General features: G+C 48.5%; 1 protein-coding gene across 1 annotated transcript in view; it reads left to right on the forward strand.

Moving 5' to 3' along the window:
* Nucleotides 1-21984, forward strand: part of ATP9A (ATPase phospholipid transporting 9A (putative)) — a 121745-nt gene that overhangs the window by 81317 nt on the left and 18444 nt on the right. The window contains exons 15-19 of the mRNA XM_031433609.2: nucleotides 7965-8126; nucleotides 15502-15594; nucleotides 16956-17039; nucleotides 18423-18593; nucleotides 20652-20750. Of these exons, the coding sequence (XP_031289469.2) occupies nucleotides 7965-8126; nucleotides 15502-15594; nucleotides 16956-17039; nucleotides 18423-18593; nucleotides 20652-20750 (609 nt within the window). The remainder of the gene's footprint in view (nucleotides 1-7964; nucleotides 8127-15501; nucleotides 15595-16955; nucleotides 17040-18422; nucleotides 18594-20651; nucleotides 20751-21984) is intronic.

Here is a 21984-nt window from a genome sequence, read left to right on the forward strand (position 1 = left end):
TGTGGGACAGCCCAGGCTGTGAAGCCCCGTTCATCCGTGACTGTTGATATTTGAACCAGGCTTTGTAGGGGTGAAACATGTTGTAACGCTTGGCCAAATTGTGAGATGAGAATTGTGCAGAGAGAAGGAAGGGGAGGAGGAGATGCATGGATGAGTGCGCCGATCTGCTGGGACTTGTGCCCTGGAACCAGAAGCTTGTCCCGCTTGTCACCGTTTCTTCTCCAGGGTTGGTCTGCTGGATCTTGCTTCTCCATGTGGGAGAGGGAGGATGACACCGCTGAATGGGAGATGTGATAAAGGACCAGACTTTGGTAGTTTCGGACTGGGGACCAGTAGCTTCTGGTATTTGATAGAATTTGAATTCGAACAAGTTCTAGATGTTGGTGACCTGATCAGCACTTGTGCCTGTGGGCTTCCAGGACGCCTGTTGGCTATTGACCTGCATTTGTGACTTGTCTTTTTTTTTTTTTTTTGACTTTTTATTTTGGTGGGAGGGGGAAGGTAATTAGGGTTTTTTTTTTTTTATTTTTTTTATTTTAGAGGAGGCACCGGGGATTGAACCCAGGACTTCATGCCTGCTAGGCATGTGCTCTGCCACTTGAGCTACACCCTCCTTCCCTGTGACGGTCTTTAATCCCCGTGCCACACCCCTGGTTCCCACTGAACTTTGATATATTTGTTTTAGGGCTGTGCAAAGGTTTTTCCATGCGGGTGAATCTTCCGTGGAATGCTTTATGCTTCTGACCTCCTTTTTCTTGAAGAGAGTAGTCCTTTATCTCTTCTGTCCATTAATTGCACTCATATTAGGATTTGTTTTGTTTTTCTAAGATTCTGAGTAATGTTTCTTTTCCTTTTTTATGATACAGTTATTTTCTTTTGGTCTTTGGTGTCCTAATAGCAGTCAATGTTACCTTCTTGGTATCCTTTTCCCTCACAACTTTACTATTTTTTAACTACAGTTATTTCATGTTTATGATAGAATATATGAAAATACAGATAAGAAAAAAAAGTAAACCATAATCCTACTAACTGAAGGTGAAGCCACTGTTAACATTTTACTCACCAGCCTTTTAAGCTATTGCAAAAGATGTGGGCCTCAAAATATAAATGTTTATATTAATACACCATGTGGCAGAAAAGTAGGCTAAATCTAGATACAGCAGAATCTGTGAGAAAGCCGTACTGTTTCCAGATCCCTGTAGGATTTCATGTAGACGTGGCTGGGTCTAGAGTCCTACCTTTGAAATTCTATATCAAGAAAACATTGCTGCTGTGGGCAAGGTCAGTGCATAGAGTGCATACAGGAGCCAGGATTCGTTTTACGTCGGAGCTGCCGGAGTAATTTCTACCAGTTGGCGTAGGGTTCGTTTCCTGTAACAGAAAGCAGGATTTCCTAAATTTGTTTCCTGTGCGCATTCCGCTCGGGAAGGCTTGAAGTGTCTTTATTCAGCTATCGGTTACAGCCTGGGGGGCACTGGGCCCTCCCCGCCACCGTACAGTAACTCCCGGGGAAGGGAGACAGATGAAATCTGGCTGGAGAGAGGTGCCCCTAAGAGGCTGGAGCTAGCAGGTTTCAGCCCTGACGGTGTCCCATCATTTCCAGGAGGTCTGGCAGTGTCAGGGGTGGGGCTTGGTGAAGGGGGGGTGGTCACGGTGACACAACTTTTACTGTATTTGTTTCTTGGCTTGAGTGTCAAGGAAGTGCTCACCTATGAGGAGGTAGACCCAACCCTGGGACTCATTTATTTGTCTTTTGCATACATTCTTTCATAATAAAACCATTTTTTAGGCTTTTAGAATGATAAGTCCTAATGTCCTCATGACAGAAAAAATAGGCATTGTAGATTCAGAAAGAAGTTGATAAACATAGCCTGCAATTCTCACCATGTAGTGGTAACCACTGTTTATGTTTTGGTGTAGATTTTCCCAGACTTTTTCTGAATGTAGGCATCTGTATAGAGAGACAACTAATTGTATGTTTCAGAATCAGACTGTTGTACAAGGAAGGTAAGATGGGTTAAGTGACATCCTTGAGAAAGGCACGTGGTTTTCATATTCCTGTAGGGTGTATGTGTTTGTGTGTGTGTGCACACATGTATGCATGTACACGCGTATGGGTGTGAACACGTGTGCACGTGATGTGTGCACGATGCTCTGTGTGTGTGTGTGTGTGTGTGTGTGTGAATGAAAGTTTCTTGATGTGTGTGGCTGTACCCTGAACGGCTCAGTAATTTCAGAGCCATGAGTTACCAGTTCCAGGTAACATGTAGACTATTCTACGTGGCCACCCCATGCTCAGGGCACAGAGAAATGTGTTTTCATCCTTCTCTGAGACCCATGTTCTCACAGTCTCTCTCGGGGCCTCCTCTCCCAGACCTCTTCCTCTGAGCCGCCCACAGTTAGCAACAGTGGAATATCTTTGTGGAGAAAAATTCTTTGCATGTATTAGAATTTTCCTCACCCTCTAATTATTAACCTATTTTAAAAGTTGAAGAGCACAATTGTAAATTATACGTACAGTTTTGTGCTTTGTCCTTTGTAACTCATCTTTCTAAAGCACGTCAGTGTGTGGAACATCACTGCATGGGGACGGTAGCAGAACACCCAGTTTTACTAACATGTTGGGCTGCTGTGTGTTCTGTCATCTCGTGATGGCATAAATGAAAGCCTGCCTTTCAAGACCCTTTTTTTCCACTAATTTTCGTGAAAGATGGGGGGCATCACATTGCCCCTTCCTCACCCTGCAGTGAGGTTGCCAAGGTCTGCCTTGATTCGCTGTGTGCTTTTAGGCTGCACTGCGCCTCCTTGCAGGTATGGAGGGACTAACACCACTGGGCTCCCGGCCCTTAAAGAAGAGAGGGAGCTCCACTAGAAATGGGCACAACATTGTAAACTGACTGTACTTCAGTAATAAGAAAAAGGAAGAAGAGAGGGAGCAGGGATGCTGACAGTGGTAAGAAATGCTCACCTGTTGATCATCTGCTCCGTGCCAGGCTCCCTGCGACGGGCAGCCCTTGCCACCCAGAATTACTGTGATTGTGCCCATTTTGCCGATGAGGTGTAGTTTGGCTGAGGAATATTCCCAAGTTCATGTGGCTGGTGAGATTAAAACAAGACAGCACATGTTCAGCGGTGGGGCTCATAACCCTGCAGCGCCGCATCCCTCCCCATGGGATGATGGCTTCAGAGTGCTACAGGATGCTCAGGGTGGATGCTGGGTGAGGTTCCAGAGTGCCTGATTATTTTTACCTAATCCTACCCCTTGAGACGCCTGCTGTGAGCCAGCGTTGAGTCTGTGTTCTCCCAGGCTCAGTGCCACTTTTTTGTGTGTGTCCCTTCCCTTTTTTCTCATCTCGAGAAGCCTCCGAGCTTGGTGAGAATAGCCATCTTCTGCCAGACCCCACACGCCTACCTTCTGGGTGTCTTGCCTTCTCCATCCATCTCTTCAGGGTCCCGCCCTTAGACAGGAAACCCACAAAGGGAGTGTTTCTCCTCGAGTCCACAGTATCCTTGAAATGCCTCCTTTGCCAGTGGCCATGAGAGGTGGGCAAAGAGCGCCTGGCTCTCTCCTGAAAGCAGAGCCTCTGGATGGAGCATCTGCATCCACGGGGATGGCAGGGTGCTGGGGGTCACGCAGACACGGGTGGTGTCAGAGAAGGGGTGTATAGTGAAGGGACAGCGAATCTAGAAACTGGTTTTATTTTTGTTTTTTTTCTCTCTAATTATAAGAGTAACATAAGCATGTTATAGAAAAAGTAAAAAGTTAGGGGAAAAAGCCGCAAAAGTAATCTTGATGTTTTCCTTGCTGTTTCTCTTCTATAGACGTGCATTACATGTCCAGCGACCTTGATTTCTCCACTTGCGTTATCCCTTTCCAGTACCAACTATAAGGAGATTCTCAGTGGCCACGCGATATTCTGCTGCTCAGATAGACCACAGATTGTTTTTCTATCTCCCAAGCGTCACATTTAGGTCATCCCCCACTTTCGGCCGTCATAAATAATGTCATGATGGAGATACGTATTCAGTCTCTCTGCACTTCTCCCTGCACTTACGTGAAGGTCCCAATTGTCTCATTTTGCATTTTCTAACCGTGTTGCAAGGAGTGAGGGTAAAAACCACTGGGGAAAGGTAGGCACGTGGCCTTGAAGGGGGCCAGCTATCTCACTGTCTGTTTGCAGCCTTGAGGTTTTTTTTTCCCTCCACGACCGCATTTGTGTGGGTTCCCGGAAGGCATCCTGGTACCTGCGCCCCAGCCCCAGGCCTCAGACAATGCCGGCATTCAGACGTGCGCACATGGAGCGCCGAGCGTGGACTCGGAGAGATTCAGGAGGCTGGTGGGCTTCGCAGGCACGTTGCCAGGTCCTTGGCCCCAAGGGGGAGGTCACAGAGCAGAGGTCAGGAACTTCAGGGGAAAATCCTCTGTCAGTGTTATTTATTAACCACTGGGGTGGAATCTTGAAATAGGATTTTGGTGGTTCAGAAGAGAGGGGTCCTGTGTGAGGCAGGACCGTGAGGCTTTGGGGACACGGTGGACAACTGTCATATGAGCCTTCCTTGGTGTTAGCTCACCCACGGCCACGTGTGTGAGAATTCTGCCCTGTTTAACGTCAATGTTGGCCCAGCATGGGCTTAAGTAAATAGTCGTTTCTGAACGGCTACCTTTTTATGGAGATGATGCCATTCTTCCTTCTCAGATATTTATTTTCATCAGAGTTAGGCGATAGGAGGCTACATCTCAAGTACAGGATCAAGGAAATTTGGATCAGGGAGTGGTTTTTTTTTTAATTCCACCATCTTGTCCACTGATTCTTAAACACAGCAGGCTGTTTGTTTGCTCCATGTTGTGTTTTTAAAAAAATCAGCAATATTTAAGAATCCCTTAGCGTTCTATAAAAATCAGCTTCTGCTGAGAAAGATCTGATCCGGAAAGACTGAGGCCAGTTTTTACCCGGCAGCAGCAAGCCGAGCTGGGCGGCTGCCGCCTCAGTTTGCCCCTGGCCCCAGGCGGCCGGCCCTGCCGGGGCTGCTCCCTGCCCTGCTTCTGTTGGCATGCGAACCTGCAGCCACCACGTGCAGCATTTGGGAATCTGTTTCTTAAGTAAAGGGTACCTTAGGTCTGTGGATGCATTTATAATCTTGAAAGGCTGGATCCGGGCAGACTGGCCACTCTGTAAGCCTGGGTGTTTATCTTATTGAATGCCACCAAAGAACCCCTTTAATCAGATGTTGGATTCATGCATCTTATGATTAGTACGTATCCTGCCTTTGACAAGAATTCAAGGCTCCTTAGCCCATCTGGCCTAATTCCCAAGCACACATCCGCAGGTATAAAGGGAAAATTATTACAGCTTGTCACAGTTGGCTCATTGCTGACCAACAAAATGATGAAAAAGCCCTTTCATGGACAGTTCTGGCAAGAATTCTTCAGATAGGCATTTTGGGGCAGAGGGAAATAGCAGGCTCTGTTTTTCTTTTCTTTTTTTTTTTATTTCCTGACCCAAACCAGAACACACAGCCACCTCACAGAGCCCAGGTGCCCCCTGCCCCTTTCTTGGTTTATAGCACTGGCTTGAGTTTGCCTCTAATTTATTTGTTCACTCATTTTCCTTACAAGATTTCTTTCTGCCACTGTTGTGACCTCAGGATATTCTGACCTGAGGCCCCTGAGGCCCCTGAGGCCCCAACGCTGGCTGTTAAGGACAGTGAGACTCAGGACCCTGAGATCCTTTATGACTTGACAACGCGGAGTGACTCTTGACCTGAAGCTCAGGCCCACTAGGAGAAGAAGTAGCCTCGTTTACATCATCTTGTTTAGGGAGGGAAAGCAGTCATCCCACCTGACCCCTGGCATGTTTGTTCCTGCTGCAGTTGGGGAGGGTTGGTGAGCACCCCAGTTCTAGACCGGTCTCTTCTCAGTAGGACGCGGGGGATTTTATGTGTCCTGTTAGAAACCAGCTTTCAATTAAGGCTGACTTATGTTAAAGTCAGAATGAGAGAGTGGAAGGTGAGAAAGAAAGGCCCCCTGCCGGGCTCATATCCTGTTGGAATCAGCCCCCAAGGAGACCGATGAGGTTTTGATTAGGACCTTGGACCCAAGGGGTGGGGGGTGGGGAGCAGGTAGGTGACGGTCGGTTCCTTAACTCCAGCGAGGGCTTGGCGGTGGAAGAAAGCACGGTTATAAGATGTTTACCTACAGTTGTGATTCATCCTTCCCCACAAGCGTTTGTCACTGTTGATCATTTCAGATTTACAGATCGACTTTTCCTCTAGCACAGTCCTGTGAGGTCCTGGCGTGGGGGGCCGGGCTGTGCCCCCACCGCCCCAGGAGCCACTTCCTAGTCTCAGATTCCAGATTTCCTTGATGGAAGTTAAGAACGGGCTTCAGGGGAATTAGTAGGTCTCCTTGAAGGCCAATATCACAGACTTTTCACATCTTTTCAGAACAATTAAATAGGTTTTTAAGGGGTGAAGTAACAGCTGCTTAAAAGCACGGATGGAAAATTCTTTTCATCAGCAGTCGTGTCTGACAGCATCCTAAGAAGAGAGTCTTTTTTCTTGGTTACTAAACTGGTATGTGAGAGAGGGTATAAATTTAGTCAAGGTTTGGGGGTATATATACTCAGTTTAACATCTGAGTTAGCTTAGCAGTTAGTTAGCATTAGTAACATCTTGTGTTGGGACATTTATTTACTTAATCAAAATTAAAAATAAAAGGAATGCATGTACATGCTAAAATATTTCAGTAGTAGAGCAGAGGGTAGAGTAGAAGCTAGAAGTAATCCCTCTGCACGTGTGTCACTCTGTAAGCGCTTTAACGCATAGACCCACGGTTTTTTATGTATACGTAAACTTTTCTTCATGACCTTTTAGCACGTGTGGACTTACAGCTTACATTTTAAAGTTAGATATCTCAGGGACAAGGTCAGATTTCTGGTTTTTCTTGAGAAGCTGGAAGCCCTGGCCACCCTGGGCCCACATTCCTGAGGGGCAGCCTCCTTCACAGGGGGCTCAGGCTCCTTCTGCCGCAGTCCCCACCCAGCCCTGTCTGCTCACTGGCCTGACCAGTCTGGCCCCTGTGTCCCTGGTCTTAGAATTTGCATATCTCACCACCACTCCCCTCCCCTCCCTCCAGCCTTTGACCGGAAGCGAAGCAAGCCTTGCTCAGGCAGCGAGAAGGTTCCAGCTGGTGACAGAACCATGCCTCCAGGAAGTGCAGAGCATTGTGGAGGGCGGGGCTGCATGCCATCTGGTGGATTGAGGTTCCCACCTGGTCTGATTGAGGTGCCTTGAAATGTCACCTCCGGCAACTTAATAAACTTTCCCAAGCCCCCGTTTCCTCACTGTGCAGACTGGGGTTCTCACCCTCGGCAGTCCTGCCATTTGTGGTGGGGGCGGTCTTGTGTGTGGTAAGGATGTTTAGCAGAATCCCTGGCCTCCACCCACAAGATGCTGGTAGCAGATGTCCACCCCTTCCCCAGTTGTGACAACCAGAAATGTCCCCAGACGTTGCCGTGTGCCCCCTGGGGGCCAGCACTGCCCGGCGGAGAACCACTGTAGAGTCCCTCCTGGCTGAGTATTTGCGAGGCTTAAAGGGGAGCCTGAGAGTGAGTCACCTGTGCCCAACGTCGTGCTCTTTCTTTCCTGATGTTTGTGGTTTGCTTGGCGCAGGTTCTTCCAGACATGATCTGTGGCTGCGCTGGTCGCTCTTGGTCTTGTGAGGTTCTCTCTGCCACGGCTCTGGCCAGTGGCCTGCTTTTGGGCCTGGAAGAGAAGGCAGCTGTGAGCGCGGAGAGACACAGGTGCTGGGCTGTCCCTGGGCCAGCATAGCCTGCCCCAGGGACGCAGGCACTGCACACATTTCACCTGTCTCTGCTCCCCTGTTCTCCTGTGTGTCCGTTGGCTTGACCCGTAAACCGGGCCCCTTGGCCACATGTCTGACCTTCGACCCTTGTCACGTTTAGGTGGCCCTGGTGCAGTGGACCGAGAGCGTGGGCTTAACGCTGGTGGGCCGTGACCAGTCTTCCATGCAGCTGAGGACCCCTGGCGACCAGATCCTGAACTTCACCATCTTGCAGATCTTCCCTTTCACTTATGAAAGCAAACGCATGGGCATCATCGTGAGGGTGAGTCGTCTTTGGTTTATGACTTTAAACTGTCTTAAAAAAAAAAATGCCAGAGTCTGCTGTGTCTGTCCCTGTGGCTCGACATCCTTTCTTACCGCTCGCTGACTCTTTATGGAGATGCGTGACTAACTGGCGGATGTAGTTCCCGCCACAGAAAGAAACTTAGTTCCTCAACTGGACAGACCTCGGAGAGCTGATCAGCTTTTGGTTAACCCAGTTCCAGGGTGAAGGGTCTAACGAATGTAGACTGGGCATTTCTTGGTACATTTCTCATCGTATACTCTTGTTTAATTGAGTGTGGTGTTTGCTATTGAGGTGAAATTCAGGTGACATAAATGAATCATTTAAGTGTGCTTTTCATTTAGTACATTTGTCCATTCACAGTGTTGTGCAACCACCACTTCTGTCGAGTTTTGAAATATCTCCATCTCCCCGAAAGGAAGCCTTGTAGCCATTAAGCAGTCACTCCCCACACCACCTTCTTCCAGTCCCTGGAAACTGCCAATCTGCTTTCTCTCTAGGATTTACCTGTTCTGGGTATTTCGTGTAAATGGAATCACATAATATGTGACTTTTTGTGTCTGGCTTCTTTCACTGGGCATGATGTTTTAGAGATTATCCATGCTGCGGCATATATCTGTACTCTGTTGCTTTTTATAACTGAATAATATTACATGTTGATTATCCATTCACCCATCAGGGGACACTGGGTTGTTTCCACCTTTTGGCTATTGTGAATAGTGTTGCCATGAACATTTGTGTACAGGGATTTGAGTAACTGTTTTCACTTCTTTTGGGTAGATACTTAGGAGTGGAATTGCTGGGTCTACTCCCAAATGCTGGAAAATTCTGTCTTTTAACTCTTTGAAGGACCTCCATATTTGTCTACAATGTGCTGCACCATTTACATTCCCACCAGCGATGGATGAAGTTTCCAGTTTCTCCACATCCTCACGAACACTTTTTATTTTTCCTTCCTTCCTTCTTCCTTTCTTTCTCTCTTTCTCTCTCTTCTCTTCTCTTCTTTTTCTTTTTCTTTTTCCTTTTCTTCTTTTTCTTTTTCTTTTTCTTTTTTATAGCTATCCCAGTTTTGTGAAGTGGTATTTCATTGTGGTTTTCACTTGCATTTCCCTAGTGACTAATGATACGGAGCATCTTTTCACATCCTTATTGGCCACTTGTATGTCTTCCTTGGAGAGATGTCTATTCAAGTCCTTTGCCTACTTTTTAATTAGATTCTCTTTTGTTGTTGTTTTGTAAGAGTTTTTTATATAGTTGGGGTACTAGACCCTTATCAGAGATACGATACCTAAGTATTTTCTCTCATTCGGTGGGTTTTCTTTGCACTTTGGTGATAAAGTTCCTTTGATGCACAGAAGTTAACTAATTTTGATGAAGTCCAGTTGGTTTTTTTCCTTTGTTGCTAAATCCAAGGCCATGAAAATTTACCCCTCTATTTTCTTAAAAATTTTTTTGTATATATATATATTTTTAAATTGAAGTATAGTCAGTTTACAGCATGTCAGTTTCTAGTGTACAGCATAATACCTCAGTCAGACATGAACATCCATATATTCATTTTCATATTTTCCCACTATAAGTTACTACAAGATATTGAATATAGTTCCCTGCGCTCTACAGTATGAACTTGTTGTTTACCTATTTTATATATATTAGTATCTGCAAATCTCAAACTCCCAATATATCCCTTCCCACCCCCTTCCCCCGCTGGTAACCATAAGTTTGTTTTCTCTGTCTGAAAATTTGTTTCTGTTTTGTAAAAAGCTTGTCTTTTTTTTTTTTTTTAAGATTCCACATATAAGTGATATATGGTATTTTTCTTCCTCTTTCTGGCTACCCCTATATTTTCTTTTAAGAGTTTGTGTAGTCTTATCTCTTTAGGTCATTGATCCGTTTTGAGTTACTTTTGTACATGGTGTGAGGTAGGAGTTCAGTTTCAGTCTGTTGCATGTAGATGCTGAGTTGTCTCATCACCGTTAGTTGAAGAGGCCATTTCCCCATTGAATAGTCTTGACACCTTTGTTGCAGTTAAATATTTTCAATGATTTCATTCATACAATCATAAAAATTATTGAAAAAATATAGTAATCAGTCAGCATCCCCATTTTGCCATTAGTATTTCAGATTTTTAAAATATTTTTTTGAAACCTTTATTGAAGTACAGCATACACAGAGAAAAGTGCAGCATTCCTAAGGGTACAGCTCACCTGCTTACGAAGTTAGCACAGCCATGTAACTGGCATCCAGAGCAAGGAACAGGATTTCTCTGTTAATTGCCCCTGCAGCTCCCTCGTGCCCCTTTCTGGCTACTGCATCCTTCCTCCCCATCGTCCCCATTTCTACCACTAAGTTTGTCTCCTTTTGAACTTTATATAAAGGAAATTGTATGGTAGATACCCTTTTGTGTTTTGAGTTCATTTGCTCAATTTTTTACTTACATATTCATCCATATTTTTGCATGTATTATAGTTCAAGAAACTTTTTAAGCAAATGAAACATTGTGCATTCACTTGAGGTCCCATCTGCCTTTTCTAGATGTGCCTCCTTTCCATTCTTACCCCAAGTTTATCATTCCTATGAATTTGAAAATACTGCTGTCAGACACATTTGGGTATAAAATGTATTATGGTTTTCCATATTTTTATTCTTTGCATAGATGGCACTGTAGTATATATCATTATCACACTTCCTGATTTTTGTTTAACGTAAAAAAACCGTTGTGTTGGTACACTCATCCCTACTTGATTTATCTTATGTAAGCTGACTTACGTTATCGCATCGTATCAGTGTACCTCTCTTCCTTCCCTGTCGATAGACATTAGATTGTTGCCACTTTTTTTGCCGGTAGAAAGAGCATCGCCGCACGTAGCCTTGTCTGCTCCAGCCTCCCTGGTACCTGTGTCAGTGTTTTCCTGTGGGCCGTACCCAGTGGGGACTTGCTGGGTTGTTAAATATGTACGTCTGTAACTCTACCAGATATTGTCGACTTTTCCTCTAATGTGCTTATACTAATCTTAGTCCCACTGTTTTTCTTCATCCTCATGAACACTTGATAGTGTCAGAGTTTTAAAATTTTGCCAGTCTGAAGCATCCGAATTAACACCTTGTTTTCCTGTTTGCTCTCTTAATTGTCTTTTTTTTTTTAACATTTTTTATTGATTTATAATCATTTTACAATGTTGTGTCAAATTCCAGTGTTCAGCACAATTTTTCAGTCATACATGGACATATACACACTCATTCTCACATTTTTTTCTCTGTTAGTTACCATAACGTTTTGTGTAAATTTCCCTGTGCTATATAGTATAATCTTGTTTATCTATTCTACAATTTTGAAATCCCAGTCTATCCCTTCCCACCCTCCGCCCCCCTGGCAACCACAAGTCTGTATTCTCTGTCTATGAGTCTATTTCTGTCCTGTATTTATGCTTTGTTTTTGTTTGTTTGTTTGTTTGTTTTTTGGATTCCACATATGAGCAATCTCATATGGTATTTTTCTTTCTCTTTCTGGGTTACTTCGCTTAGAATGACATTCTCCAGGAGCATCCATGTTGCTGCAAATGGCGTTATGTTGTCGGTTTTTATGGCTGAGTAGTATTCCATTGTATAAATATACCACATCTTCTTTATCCAGTCACCTGTTGATGGACATTTAGGCTGTTTCCTGCTCTCTTATTCATGGAGATCACACTTTCCACTCTGGGAAGCCTGGAAGCCCTGTGTTCACAGACCACTCTGTTCAGGAGTTCTTAAGTCCAGCTGATCATTAGAATGACTGTAGGAGCTTTAAAAATTGCAGAATACTTGGTCCCAGTCCTATTTTCCTTGTCATTTTTAAAGGTTCTTCACATTGTTTGGCTTGGCTGGAGAAAACTCTGCCTCAGATCATGAACATCTTTGGAATAAGACTCTCATCTTTTCTGGATTTTTTTTTAAACTAAAACACCCTATCTATACAAGTGTTTCATGCCTCAGGGAGCAGATTTGCAGATTCTATTACAGTAAGTTAGTAATAGTGGTATTAGTAATTGCCAATAGTAGTAATTAGTAATAGGACCAGAAGCTCAAGTAATAGTATCAGAGATAGGAACAATATTAACGTGCTGGAGGTAGCATTAAATGGTGCTTATTGTGTGCCAGTCACTGTTCTAAATGATTGCGTAAAATAACTCATCTAATTCTCATGATTCCATCGCAGTTGGTATTTGACAGAGGAGAAATTGAAATCTAGAGAGACTAAGAAATCTCCCCAAGTTTACGTAGTTAGAAAAGGTGGAGCTGGGATTCTGCCCCAGCCCATCTGGCTCCCAGGTCACTCTCTTTACCTCCAGGACCTGGGGGTTTGGGTGTGATGAGAGGGGGGTGGAAAAGCTCATGGAGCGCCCACAGTAATGTCGAGGTGCTGTGGTAATTATGTGTGGTAACATGATAGATTATCCTGCACGTGATGGCTTGAAACAACAGGAGGTAATAGCTTACAGTTTCGGGGGCCGGGAGTCTGAGTGCAGCCTCGCTGGGCCCTCTGTCTCGGGGTCTCTCACAGGCTGCAGGCATCCAAGGTTCAGGCGGGGCAGAATCCACTTCCAGGTAAAACCAGTGCTGTGGGCAGGAGTCCATTCCTTGTGGTTGTCAGACTAAGGGCCTTAGTTCTGTACCGTCTGAGGGCCAGAGGTCACCCTCGTTCACTGCCCCGTGGACAGCTGGTCCATGCTGGCCTCGTCAAAGTGAGTACCTGAGAGCGTGAACAAGACAGACGGCATGTCATCTTTTGGGTAGAAACCAGCATCCGGGGCTGTCAGACTTGCTCTCCACTTTGCACAAATCTCAGATTTCTCCTTTCGTGAAGTGGTTCTCATCCTGGGGCCGTCTTGCCTGCAGGGGACATGTCTGAAGGCATTTTTAGTTGCTGCAGCTCAAAGTGTGGTGCCACTGGCATCCAGTGGGTAGAGGCCAGGACGGCCTCCTAATGGAGAACATTCCATCCCCAAATGTTCACTGGGCCAGGGCTGAGAAACTCTGCCCTGACGAGTCCATCTGTCCTGCCTGGGATTTGAAAATAACCGTCCAGTCCCCTGACGGAAGGCAGTTTTCGCTCAGTTATGAGACATCCCCCGGCGTGGTTTAGTGACCGCGGACAGGTGCAGCTCTGCTCTGGCCTGCTTCGTCACCGCCCCACCCTGAACGCGTGTGAGCCCGTGGGCGGGTCTTGGCAGCGGCTCCTTATGCTGGCAGAGCGAGGGCTGGCGCTGGAGGACTCTCCCTCGGAGAAGCTTGGCTGGTTCGAGAAGCCGGTGTCTTTGGGGCTTGTGTGCCTGTCTCTGTGTCGCCGTTTTGTTTTTGTTGTGTTACACGCTGTTCCACTGCCCCCTCCACACCCTTCCCGTGTGGCTTGATGAAGTCGGGTCGTCGGCGTCGATCATCCTCTTGTCACTGTCTGAATAAAAGAGGCCTTTGAACAGGTGCCAGAATCAGCCCACAGTGGAAAAAGATGAGGCCCCAAACAATGCGGCGCAGCCGGCAGATCACCGTAAATCGACAGCGTCATCTTGCCAGTAACATGGGAACGCAGCAGCCTCGCGCTGAACTTGGTGGGAGGAAATGACTCACGGGAGGAGACGGTCGATACGGTATTTACACTGGACGAGGTGTCCCGCTCTCTCGAGCCCCTTCTGGAGAAGAGGAAGCTGGGGAGGGGCATTATTTCCCATAGCACCACCGGGGCGACGGGGAAAGGAACAGAAAGCTCTGGTGCTTTCATGTGCAGACCCCACAGCTGCCTTTGGCCCGAGTCTCGCGCCGCGGAGATGCCATCCGTCAAAGGAGAAGCCTGCAGTTCTCACGCTTTTAAAACGCAGGTTCCTCTTCATGGCCTTTGGGTGCTTTTATGAGTAAGTGTGTTGTTCTAGAAGATTGTCAGCGATTAGAGGCATTCAGAAGTTACTTTGGAAGATGAAACCGTACCACTGATTTGGCCTGGGGTGTTTCTTATTCGATGAAGGGCTTGCAGGCATGCATTCTGGGCTTCCTGGGGGAGAATTTAGGCATGAGCTGGTGATGGCCCCGCTCAGTCACCCATGCCTGTCTCTACTGCCTCCAGGCTCCCTGTGATGAAGGTCATCATCACTGTATAAGAATCAGCGATTCACCATCACTCCTTAATTCCAGGATTTCTCTGCATTGTTGACATTTGGGGCGGGGTGATCTTCTGTTGTGGGGACCTTCCTGTGCCCTGAAGGATGTGCAGCAGAATCCTTGGTCTCTACTCACTAGATGCCGGTAACACCTCCCAGCTGAGACAACCGAATACATCTCCAGACATGGCCGTGGGTCCCCTGGGGGCAAAACCACCCCTCGTTCAGACCTCCCTTAACCGTTTTCTACAGACGTTGTGACTGAGGGTCTTGAGGAGTTGCTGTCACCCCAACAGGAATACTGGCGCTGGGGGAGCCTATTCTGTGTATGTTGCCCCTTTGCCACGTGCTCGACGTAGGTGACCGCGTTTAAGTCACGACAGTCTATGCGGTAAGGGTTGCTAGGATCCCTATTTTATGGATGTGGAAACTGAGGTTGAGAGAAAAGTCGCTCATCCGATTGCGCCAGCCGGGAGCCAGTGCTGGGTCTAAGCGCTTGGTGCCTGTGCCGTGATGTTACCCCACTCCCCGTGGGTAAAATCTGATTGGTGTGAACCAAAAAAATCTGGGTAATTTGCTTGCCGGCTCAGTCTTCAGGGAGATATAAGGGTCTGGCGTTATCTCTATCAGGGGTTCTCAGCTGAGGCATTGTGTTCTCCAGGGGACATGTGCTCATGTCTGGAGACATTCTGGTTGTCCCCAGGAGGGTTGCTGCCAGCATCAAGTGGGTGGAGGCCCAGGGACGCTGCAGAAGATGGGGCCATGCAGAGGCCGGGCCCTCACGGCAAAGAGTTCTCCAGCCCTGACTGCTGACAGCGCCAAGGCTGAGAAACCCTGGTCTCGGTAGTTCTCTTACCTCCCAGTTCTTCCCCATAGACCACATTTTGGTGATCCTGGCAGTCCTGCGTATAAATTTAAAATTATCTTTTCGTGTGGGAGTCCATTCCCATCAGAATAGAAATAACTAAAAACAGAGTTCTTCAGTCCTTTTGATCTTGCTTTCATCATTTAACGATTTCCCAAGTGCTTTGAGTTGTCTTCTGTTTTCTGTGGCCTTTGCCCCAAAGCGAGGCGCCCCTCTCGCTTTTTATCTTTGGCCAAGTGCAGAAACATTGGCGTCCGCTAAGTACACTTCGGTGTGCGCTGTCTGTCATGGGAAGCGGGCACCGGCGCAGAAAGCGGATATTCCTCCTGGTTACCCATCCCTCCCCCCACCCCCCCAGGATGAATCAACCGGAGAGATCACGTTCTACATGAAGGGGGCGGATGTGGTCATGGCCGGCATCGTGCAGTACAACGACTGGCTGGAGGAAGAGGTAAGCGTGTCTGGAGCCTGATGTGATGAGGTGGGGCCCTGTATTCGATTCCTATGCTCCGTTAAAAAATCCCCTCAAAACTTAGCAGCCTGGAAGGACACATGTTACTTCTTACAGTTTCTGTGAGCCAGGAATCCGAGCTAGGCTGTGCCTGGAGTCTCGGGACTCAGAGTCCCTCACAGGCTGTGGTCAGAGGGGTTGCCTGGGGCTGGGCCCTCATCTGAAGGCTCAGTTGGGGCACAGCTCACTTCCAGGCTCACTTAGTGGCCGTGGACAGGATTCAGCCTCCCAGTGGCTCTTGGCTGGAGGCGGCCACGTTCCTTGCCACGTGGGTCTCTCTCTGTAGGGCAGCTTACAGGGTGGCCCTGGCTTCGTGAGAGTGCGCACACTCGGGAACACAGAGGCAACAGACAGAAGTCAGCTTCTCAGGAGTGACCTCCCCTCACTTTGCCACCTTCTGTTTTTTAAAAAAACTTTTTCCAGCTTTACTGAGCTTTAATGGATACACAGCTTTGAGTAGGTTTAGGGTGTACAGCACGTCGATTTGAGACGCAGATTGAAGATCGATCACCACTGTAGCCTTTGCTAACACTTGCACCACATCACATAACTGCCACTTCTTTTCTGTGGTCACTTTGCCGCATTCTGTTCGTGGGAACAAGGCACTGGGTCCAGCACACACTGGGGGCAGGTGATCATACCTGGGTGTGGGTACCGGGAGGCAGGCACGGTGGGGCCACGTCCCAAGCGTCCTTGTCCCAGTTTGTGACATGAGAACTGGCTGCAGCAGGGAAGGATGGAAAGCTCAAGTTTATCAGGCCATTTCTGTTTCATCTCCCAGTTGCAGGTGGAGAGAATTCTCGTTTTATATTCAGTATTATCATATTTCCAGTTAGCAGGTTATAAGTCCAAATGCCGACAGGGAGCAGGCAGGGGACTCAGATGAGTGAAACGGGCCGAGGTGTGTCTTCCGACAGGGTCACACTTTGTGTGTTGAGTGTACGGGAATATGCTTTACTTGACAGCTGTGTTTTGCGGGACCACAGATGCTTTCAGCCGTCACTGACTGGGGTCGTTTGGGAAAGTGCACCCACTTTGGTCAGAGGTTGAGTTTTTCCAATGAGCCAGAAATCCAGATTTGTCTCTGAAATCTTAACTGTTGCTGGCTGAAATTTTGAAACCCCTTTAGAAGATTTGCTCGGAGGGATTGCTGTAGGGGAAAGCAGTGTTCTGATTTGCCATTTGGCTGACTCCCTGGGAGGGGCCGCCCACTTCAGCATCCTGCCCTCGTCCAGAGAGAGCAGGGCCTGGGGTGCAGAGCCCTCAGCGCGGCTCCCTGCTGACCAAGGTCTGCTTTTCAGTGTGGAAACATGGCCCGGGAGGGGCTGCGGGTGCTCGTGGTGGCGAAGAAATCTCTAGCAGAGGAGCAGTATCAAGACTTTGAGGTAAGTGGTTCTGTGACCTTCCTGTTAATTTTTAGAGCCGCACCCCCACTCCCGTTGCACCTCCCTCCCCATCTCCTCCTCACTCATTCTGCTCTGGCCAGACTGACATCCTTTCTGAGCAAACCAGGTTCTTGGCCTGGAACTCTCTTCCTGCCCAGAGCTCCACGGCCCTCCTCCTTTGCTGCTTTTGGGTCTCAGCTCAAATGCCACCTCCTCTGAGAAGTCTTCCTGGATTCCACCATCTAAGGCAGCCCCACCTCATCAGTCCCCATCTGTCACCCTATTGAAATTTCTTCAATGCACTCATCACCAGCTGTAATGACTTTGTTTATATGTATATTTTAACATTCTTTTAAAATATCTTCTTTCTGGAATAAGATCTTTTTGAAAGCAGACACTTGATCAATCTGGTTTGTTCCTGTACTCCTAATACTTAGGGTAGTCACTGCAAGCCTTCTGGAAAATATGAAATGAAACCTTCAAATTTGAAATTGTAAACTTCCTTGGGGCCCTGATCTATTTAAGCTGTAAAAAATGTTGGACTTGAACTAGATCATTGACTTTTGCAGCCCAGACTTCCAGTATAAATATATCTTATTAATTGTCATCTCGTCCCATAGATTGTGGGTTCCTTGAGGGGAGAGGGGTCCTTGTTGTACCCCGAGTCCTGGCACAAAGCTGAGTGAATGTATTTGCACATGACTGACAGGGAGAGAGGTGAGGCTGGGGGAAAGGCTGTGGGGGCCCTTGTCCTGCTCCAGCCAGAGAAACTGTGCTTGGGTCTGTCTCTTCTGTGTGCTTGAGTTCTTCGTAAAGTTTTATTTAACAAGAGTTTTAGCCCTGATAATATTCTGCCTTTCTTTCAAGTTTGAAGGCGTAAGCTGTGAGACGGCTGTATCTTTGCTAACAATGTAAAGAGGGGTCAAACGGGAGGGTTGGGTCAGTGGTCTTTGGAAGTGGGACTTCTTAGAAAACCTGGTGGTCAAGGGTTCTTGGTTACAGAGCATATGTTGTGTGGGGAGAACCTACTGTTTTTTGGGATCTTGAGCTGTGCTAATCTTTGTAAAAACCCAGTGAGGTTGGGGCTGTCGTTGCCATTTCATGGATGAAAATGGTTGAGGCTCAGAGAAGTTAAGCAACTTGCTAAAAGTCGCACAGCACAGGTGAGTGTAGAGCAGAGAGTGGGACTCCGGTCGGTCCAGCTCCAGTGTCTGGACTGGTGGACTTGGAAGGAGGCTGAAAGTGTGAATTGCACTTCTTTGAGGTCCACTTAGGTCCTGGGGTCCCTGCCCTGTGTGGGGGGATGAGACAGTCCTACTGCCAGTTGGTCCACCTTGCACCCTGCCACCCTGAGCGGTGACCATGTCCCCCGCTGTGTCCCAGGCCCGCTACGTCCAGGCCAAGCTGAGCGTGCATGACCGTTCCCTCAAAGTGGCCACAGTGATTGAGAGCCTGGAGATGGAGATGGAACTGCTGTGCCTGACGGGGGTGGAGGACCAGCTCCAGGCAGATGTGAGGCCCACACTGGAGACCCTGAGGAACGCCGGCATCAAGGTAGGGCGAGCCTGCCTGGGACCCGCCACTGACAGAACCCGCTGTGCACCCTGAGTTCCAGGGATAGACCAGTGATCCCTTCAGCAGAGGGTAGAAATTAGAGAGGGGTGAGACGGCGGAAGGAGTCACAGAGGGAACCCGACATGCAGGGACAGTGACCTGTAGCCCTCCCTGAGCCAGCCTCCCCATCATTGCCTTCCCTGACAGCCCGGTTTCGGAGGCCGTCTCGTGTGTCTGCTTTTACCAGCGGCTCCATGAAGGCAGGACTGTGAGCATCTCCTTGTCCCTCAGGGCCAACTGTGGGTGTTTGTTACGTTCTTGTTGAGTGGCCAGCCAGCCAGCCATCTGTCGATCTGGGTGAAGGAGTGGCCACCTGCCCCAGCAACTGCCATATTGACATTTTTGTACGCTGCTGTTTGGGGCCAAAAAATACCTGTGCAGTGATTTAATCAGGAGAGGCCAGTAGAGGGCGCCAGTGGAGCGGGCTCCGTCTCCCTGGACCCAAGCAAGGGATTAGCAGCTCTCCTCTTGGGGTTTGGGAGGTTCCGTTTTTGCTGCTGGCTTTGCCCTGAGGTTTTTTTTCTCCTTCTCAAAACGGTTCTCTCCAAAAGACAAAGTGTTTTATCCAGAGTGTGGAGTGGACGTCTCTTTCTGTTTCCCTTGTTAGAGGGGAGGGGGAAGGAGTGGCTCGGGTGGGGCCAGGCTAGTTTGACGTTAGTATCTAAGGTACCGTCCTCCACGGGCCGGGAGGGGCTAGCATGCAGGAAAGGGCTGCTTCACCCTGCATCAGGTGCAGCGGCCCACGCCCAGTGGGGTGGTTTCTCATGCCAGGAAGCACAGACCCGGGACTGGCACGTCCCGGCAGCGCCCCTCCTGTTGTCCCCGCATAGGACGTAAGCTGGTGGTGCACTGATGACATTCCATGGTTTTCTAGAACTTGAGCCCCTCAGCTCCTTTCCCAGTGTTTGCTCTCTCACAGCAAACCCTGAAAACCAACACCAAAATGGGATCACATAAAATGATACTGTTTCTAATGCCAGATGGGGCATTGAGGGAAAAACGTTGATATACGCCAGGGTCAAACCCAGAGGCGAGGGCCCTCAGTGGCCCGGTGCCTTCATCCCAGCTGCCTTGCTGCTTGGGTTCCAGTCCCGCCTCCCCGATGACTACTTCTGTGGTCCTTGGCAGGTGGCTTGACTTGTGTTTCCCATGAAGTTACTGTGCGGGTGCAGCGCACTGAGCGCTCAATTAAATGCCCAGCACTGAGTGGGTGCCGGGCATGGCGAACACTCAGGAGCCTTCGTGGTTGTTTCCTTTGCTCTACTTCCCCTGATGCTGGACAAGGACTTCCCTCTTGTGGGGGCTCTCAGGGCCTTCCGCCGGCTGCTGGGAGCAGAGGGGACAGAGGGTTGTTGGGTGAACTGGCAGAGCGGGGAGCACGTTTGTTTGGACTCTGAAGACCTGCGTTCTGGGCCTGGTCGGGACAGGAGCTTGCTGTGTGGCTGTGGGGCAAGTCACCTCCCCTCTCTGAGCCCACAGCAGTGAGACGTGCAGTGCTCTGTTACGAGGTGTGGAAGAGTCTGTGTGTTTCCTGTCAGCGTTTTATAGTTAGGGGTAAGCCCTGTGAGATTTCACGGTGGCACCCGACCGCGTAGAAAGACCCTTTGTAACGTGGCAAATCGGGGTTTCCTGTGGGACAAGGAAGTGACCCCTCCTCCGTCCAGCCTTCCTCTTCTTTGAGATTATTTATTGCTTTAAGAAGAATTCCCAGCAGGGGGATTAGGAGGTCGGCGGCTGAGCTTCAAGATGTCTACTGAAGCATGTGGCCAGTTTCCTAAGTGCCACCGCCGGTTTTGCTGCCCCCGGCAGTGGTGGCCCAGGGTCTAGAAGCCCTTGAACCTGGGCGTTTGCTGTGATGCTCTGCAGACGTCATAAGCCCCAAGGAGGTAAATGGAACGTACCAAGTTCAGCTCCGCATTTTTGGAAACTCAGCTGACACAGGCGGCAGGCTGGCCTCAAACACTAACAAAGAGGACCCCTTCTGGGCTGTAATTTCAGGTTTGGATGCTGACGGGGGACAAGCTGGAGACAGCCACATGCACAGCGAAGAATGCGCATCTGGTGACCAGAAACCAAGACATCCACGTTTTTCGGCTGGTAAAGCCTTCTCTGCGTTGGGGCCTCGTGGGGGTGATGCTGCCATCTGCCCTGTAACCTCTTTACCTGGAGTGGGCCCCCCTACACAGGGGGAGGGGGAAGCGCAGTAACCACCTAGGGTAGGGGGAGCTCCCGTCGTTGGTTTGGGTCAATTACTGAGTGACCCCTGCGAGGCGGAAGGACTTCTTCCGGTGGTAGTGCAGGAGCACCTGGTTACGGCTGTGTTAACCTGTGTCCTCACCTGGGTGAGGGCCGCGGTCCCTTTGAGAAGCTGATGGAAGTTAGGCACCATCAGCATGAAGGGTGTGGTTCATCTCATACACGTGAAATTGTACGTGTAAGTCCAGGATTTCACTGAACCTTTGAGAGTCTAGTCCTTGGATAGGAAATACATTCCAGATTGCAGATACTGGCCTGTCTGCCTCCTGGAGGAAAAGCTTGAGGGGCCTTTGGAAGGAGGTGTGTTGGGCGGGCAGATGAGTATTCTCTGCCCTTGTGCAAGCTCTTTGCTGAAACCAGGCGGGCATTAGGAACGACTCCAGTCCTAGAAGCCGAAGACTGTGACCGGCCTTATTGAGCCGCGAGGTGAGGGGCACCAAGTCCCCTCTAGGGCAGGATGAGGTGGTCCCGCTTATCTGCAATCAGAGCCATCAGACCAAACGACTGGAGGTGCTCAAGATGTTTCAGCGTCTCCCCCCACCCCCTGCCCTTGGTCCACAGCACACTGAAGCTTTAAGAAATCCAGCAATTTTGGGAAGAGCACAACCAGCATTGCGCAGAGGCAGATACAGTGGGTTCGCATTCACGGATTCTGTATTTGGAAATTTGCCTATTCACTAAAATTTATTTGTAACCCGAAAATCAATACCCGAGGTTATTTCAGAGTCATGTGTGGACACGTGCAGAGTGGTGGGACCTTCGAGTCACCTGATGTGTGCGTCCCCAGCTGAGATGGAACGAGGTGACCCTCTGCCTGCTTGTCTCAGCTTTCGGACTGAGAGCTTCTCAGTCTACTTAGTGCCACTTTTTTTTGTTTTTTTTTTTTTTTTTTGCATTTTTGTGCATTTTTTTGTTAGCAATTTCACTGTATAAAATGGCCCCAGCACAGAGCTGGAATGCTGTCTGTGTCCCTAAGAGCAGGACAGCTGTGACGTGCCTTCCAGAGAAAAGCTTCCCTCAGGTGTGAGTGATGGTGCTGTTGGCCGTGAGTTCCGTGTTACTGAGTCAACTATAT

The sequence above is a fragment of the Camelus dromedarius genome, chromosome 18 (genome assembly GCF_036321535.1).
Source record: "Camelus dromedarius isolate mCamDro1 chromosome 18, mCamDro1.pat, whole genome shotgun sequence".
Lineage (NCBI taxonomy): Eukaryota > Metazoa > Chordata > Mammalia > Artiodactyla > Camelidae > Camelus > Camelus dromedarius.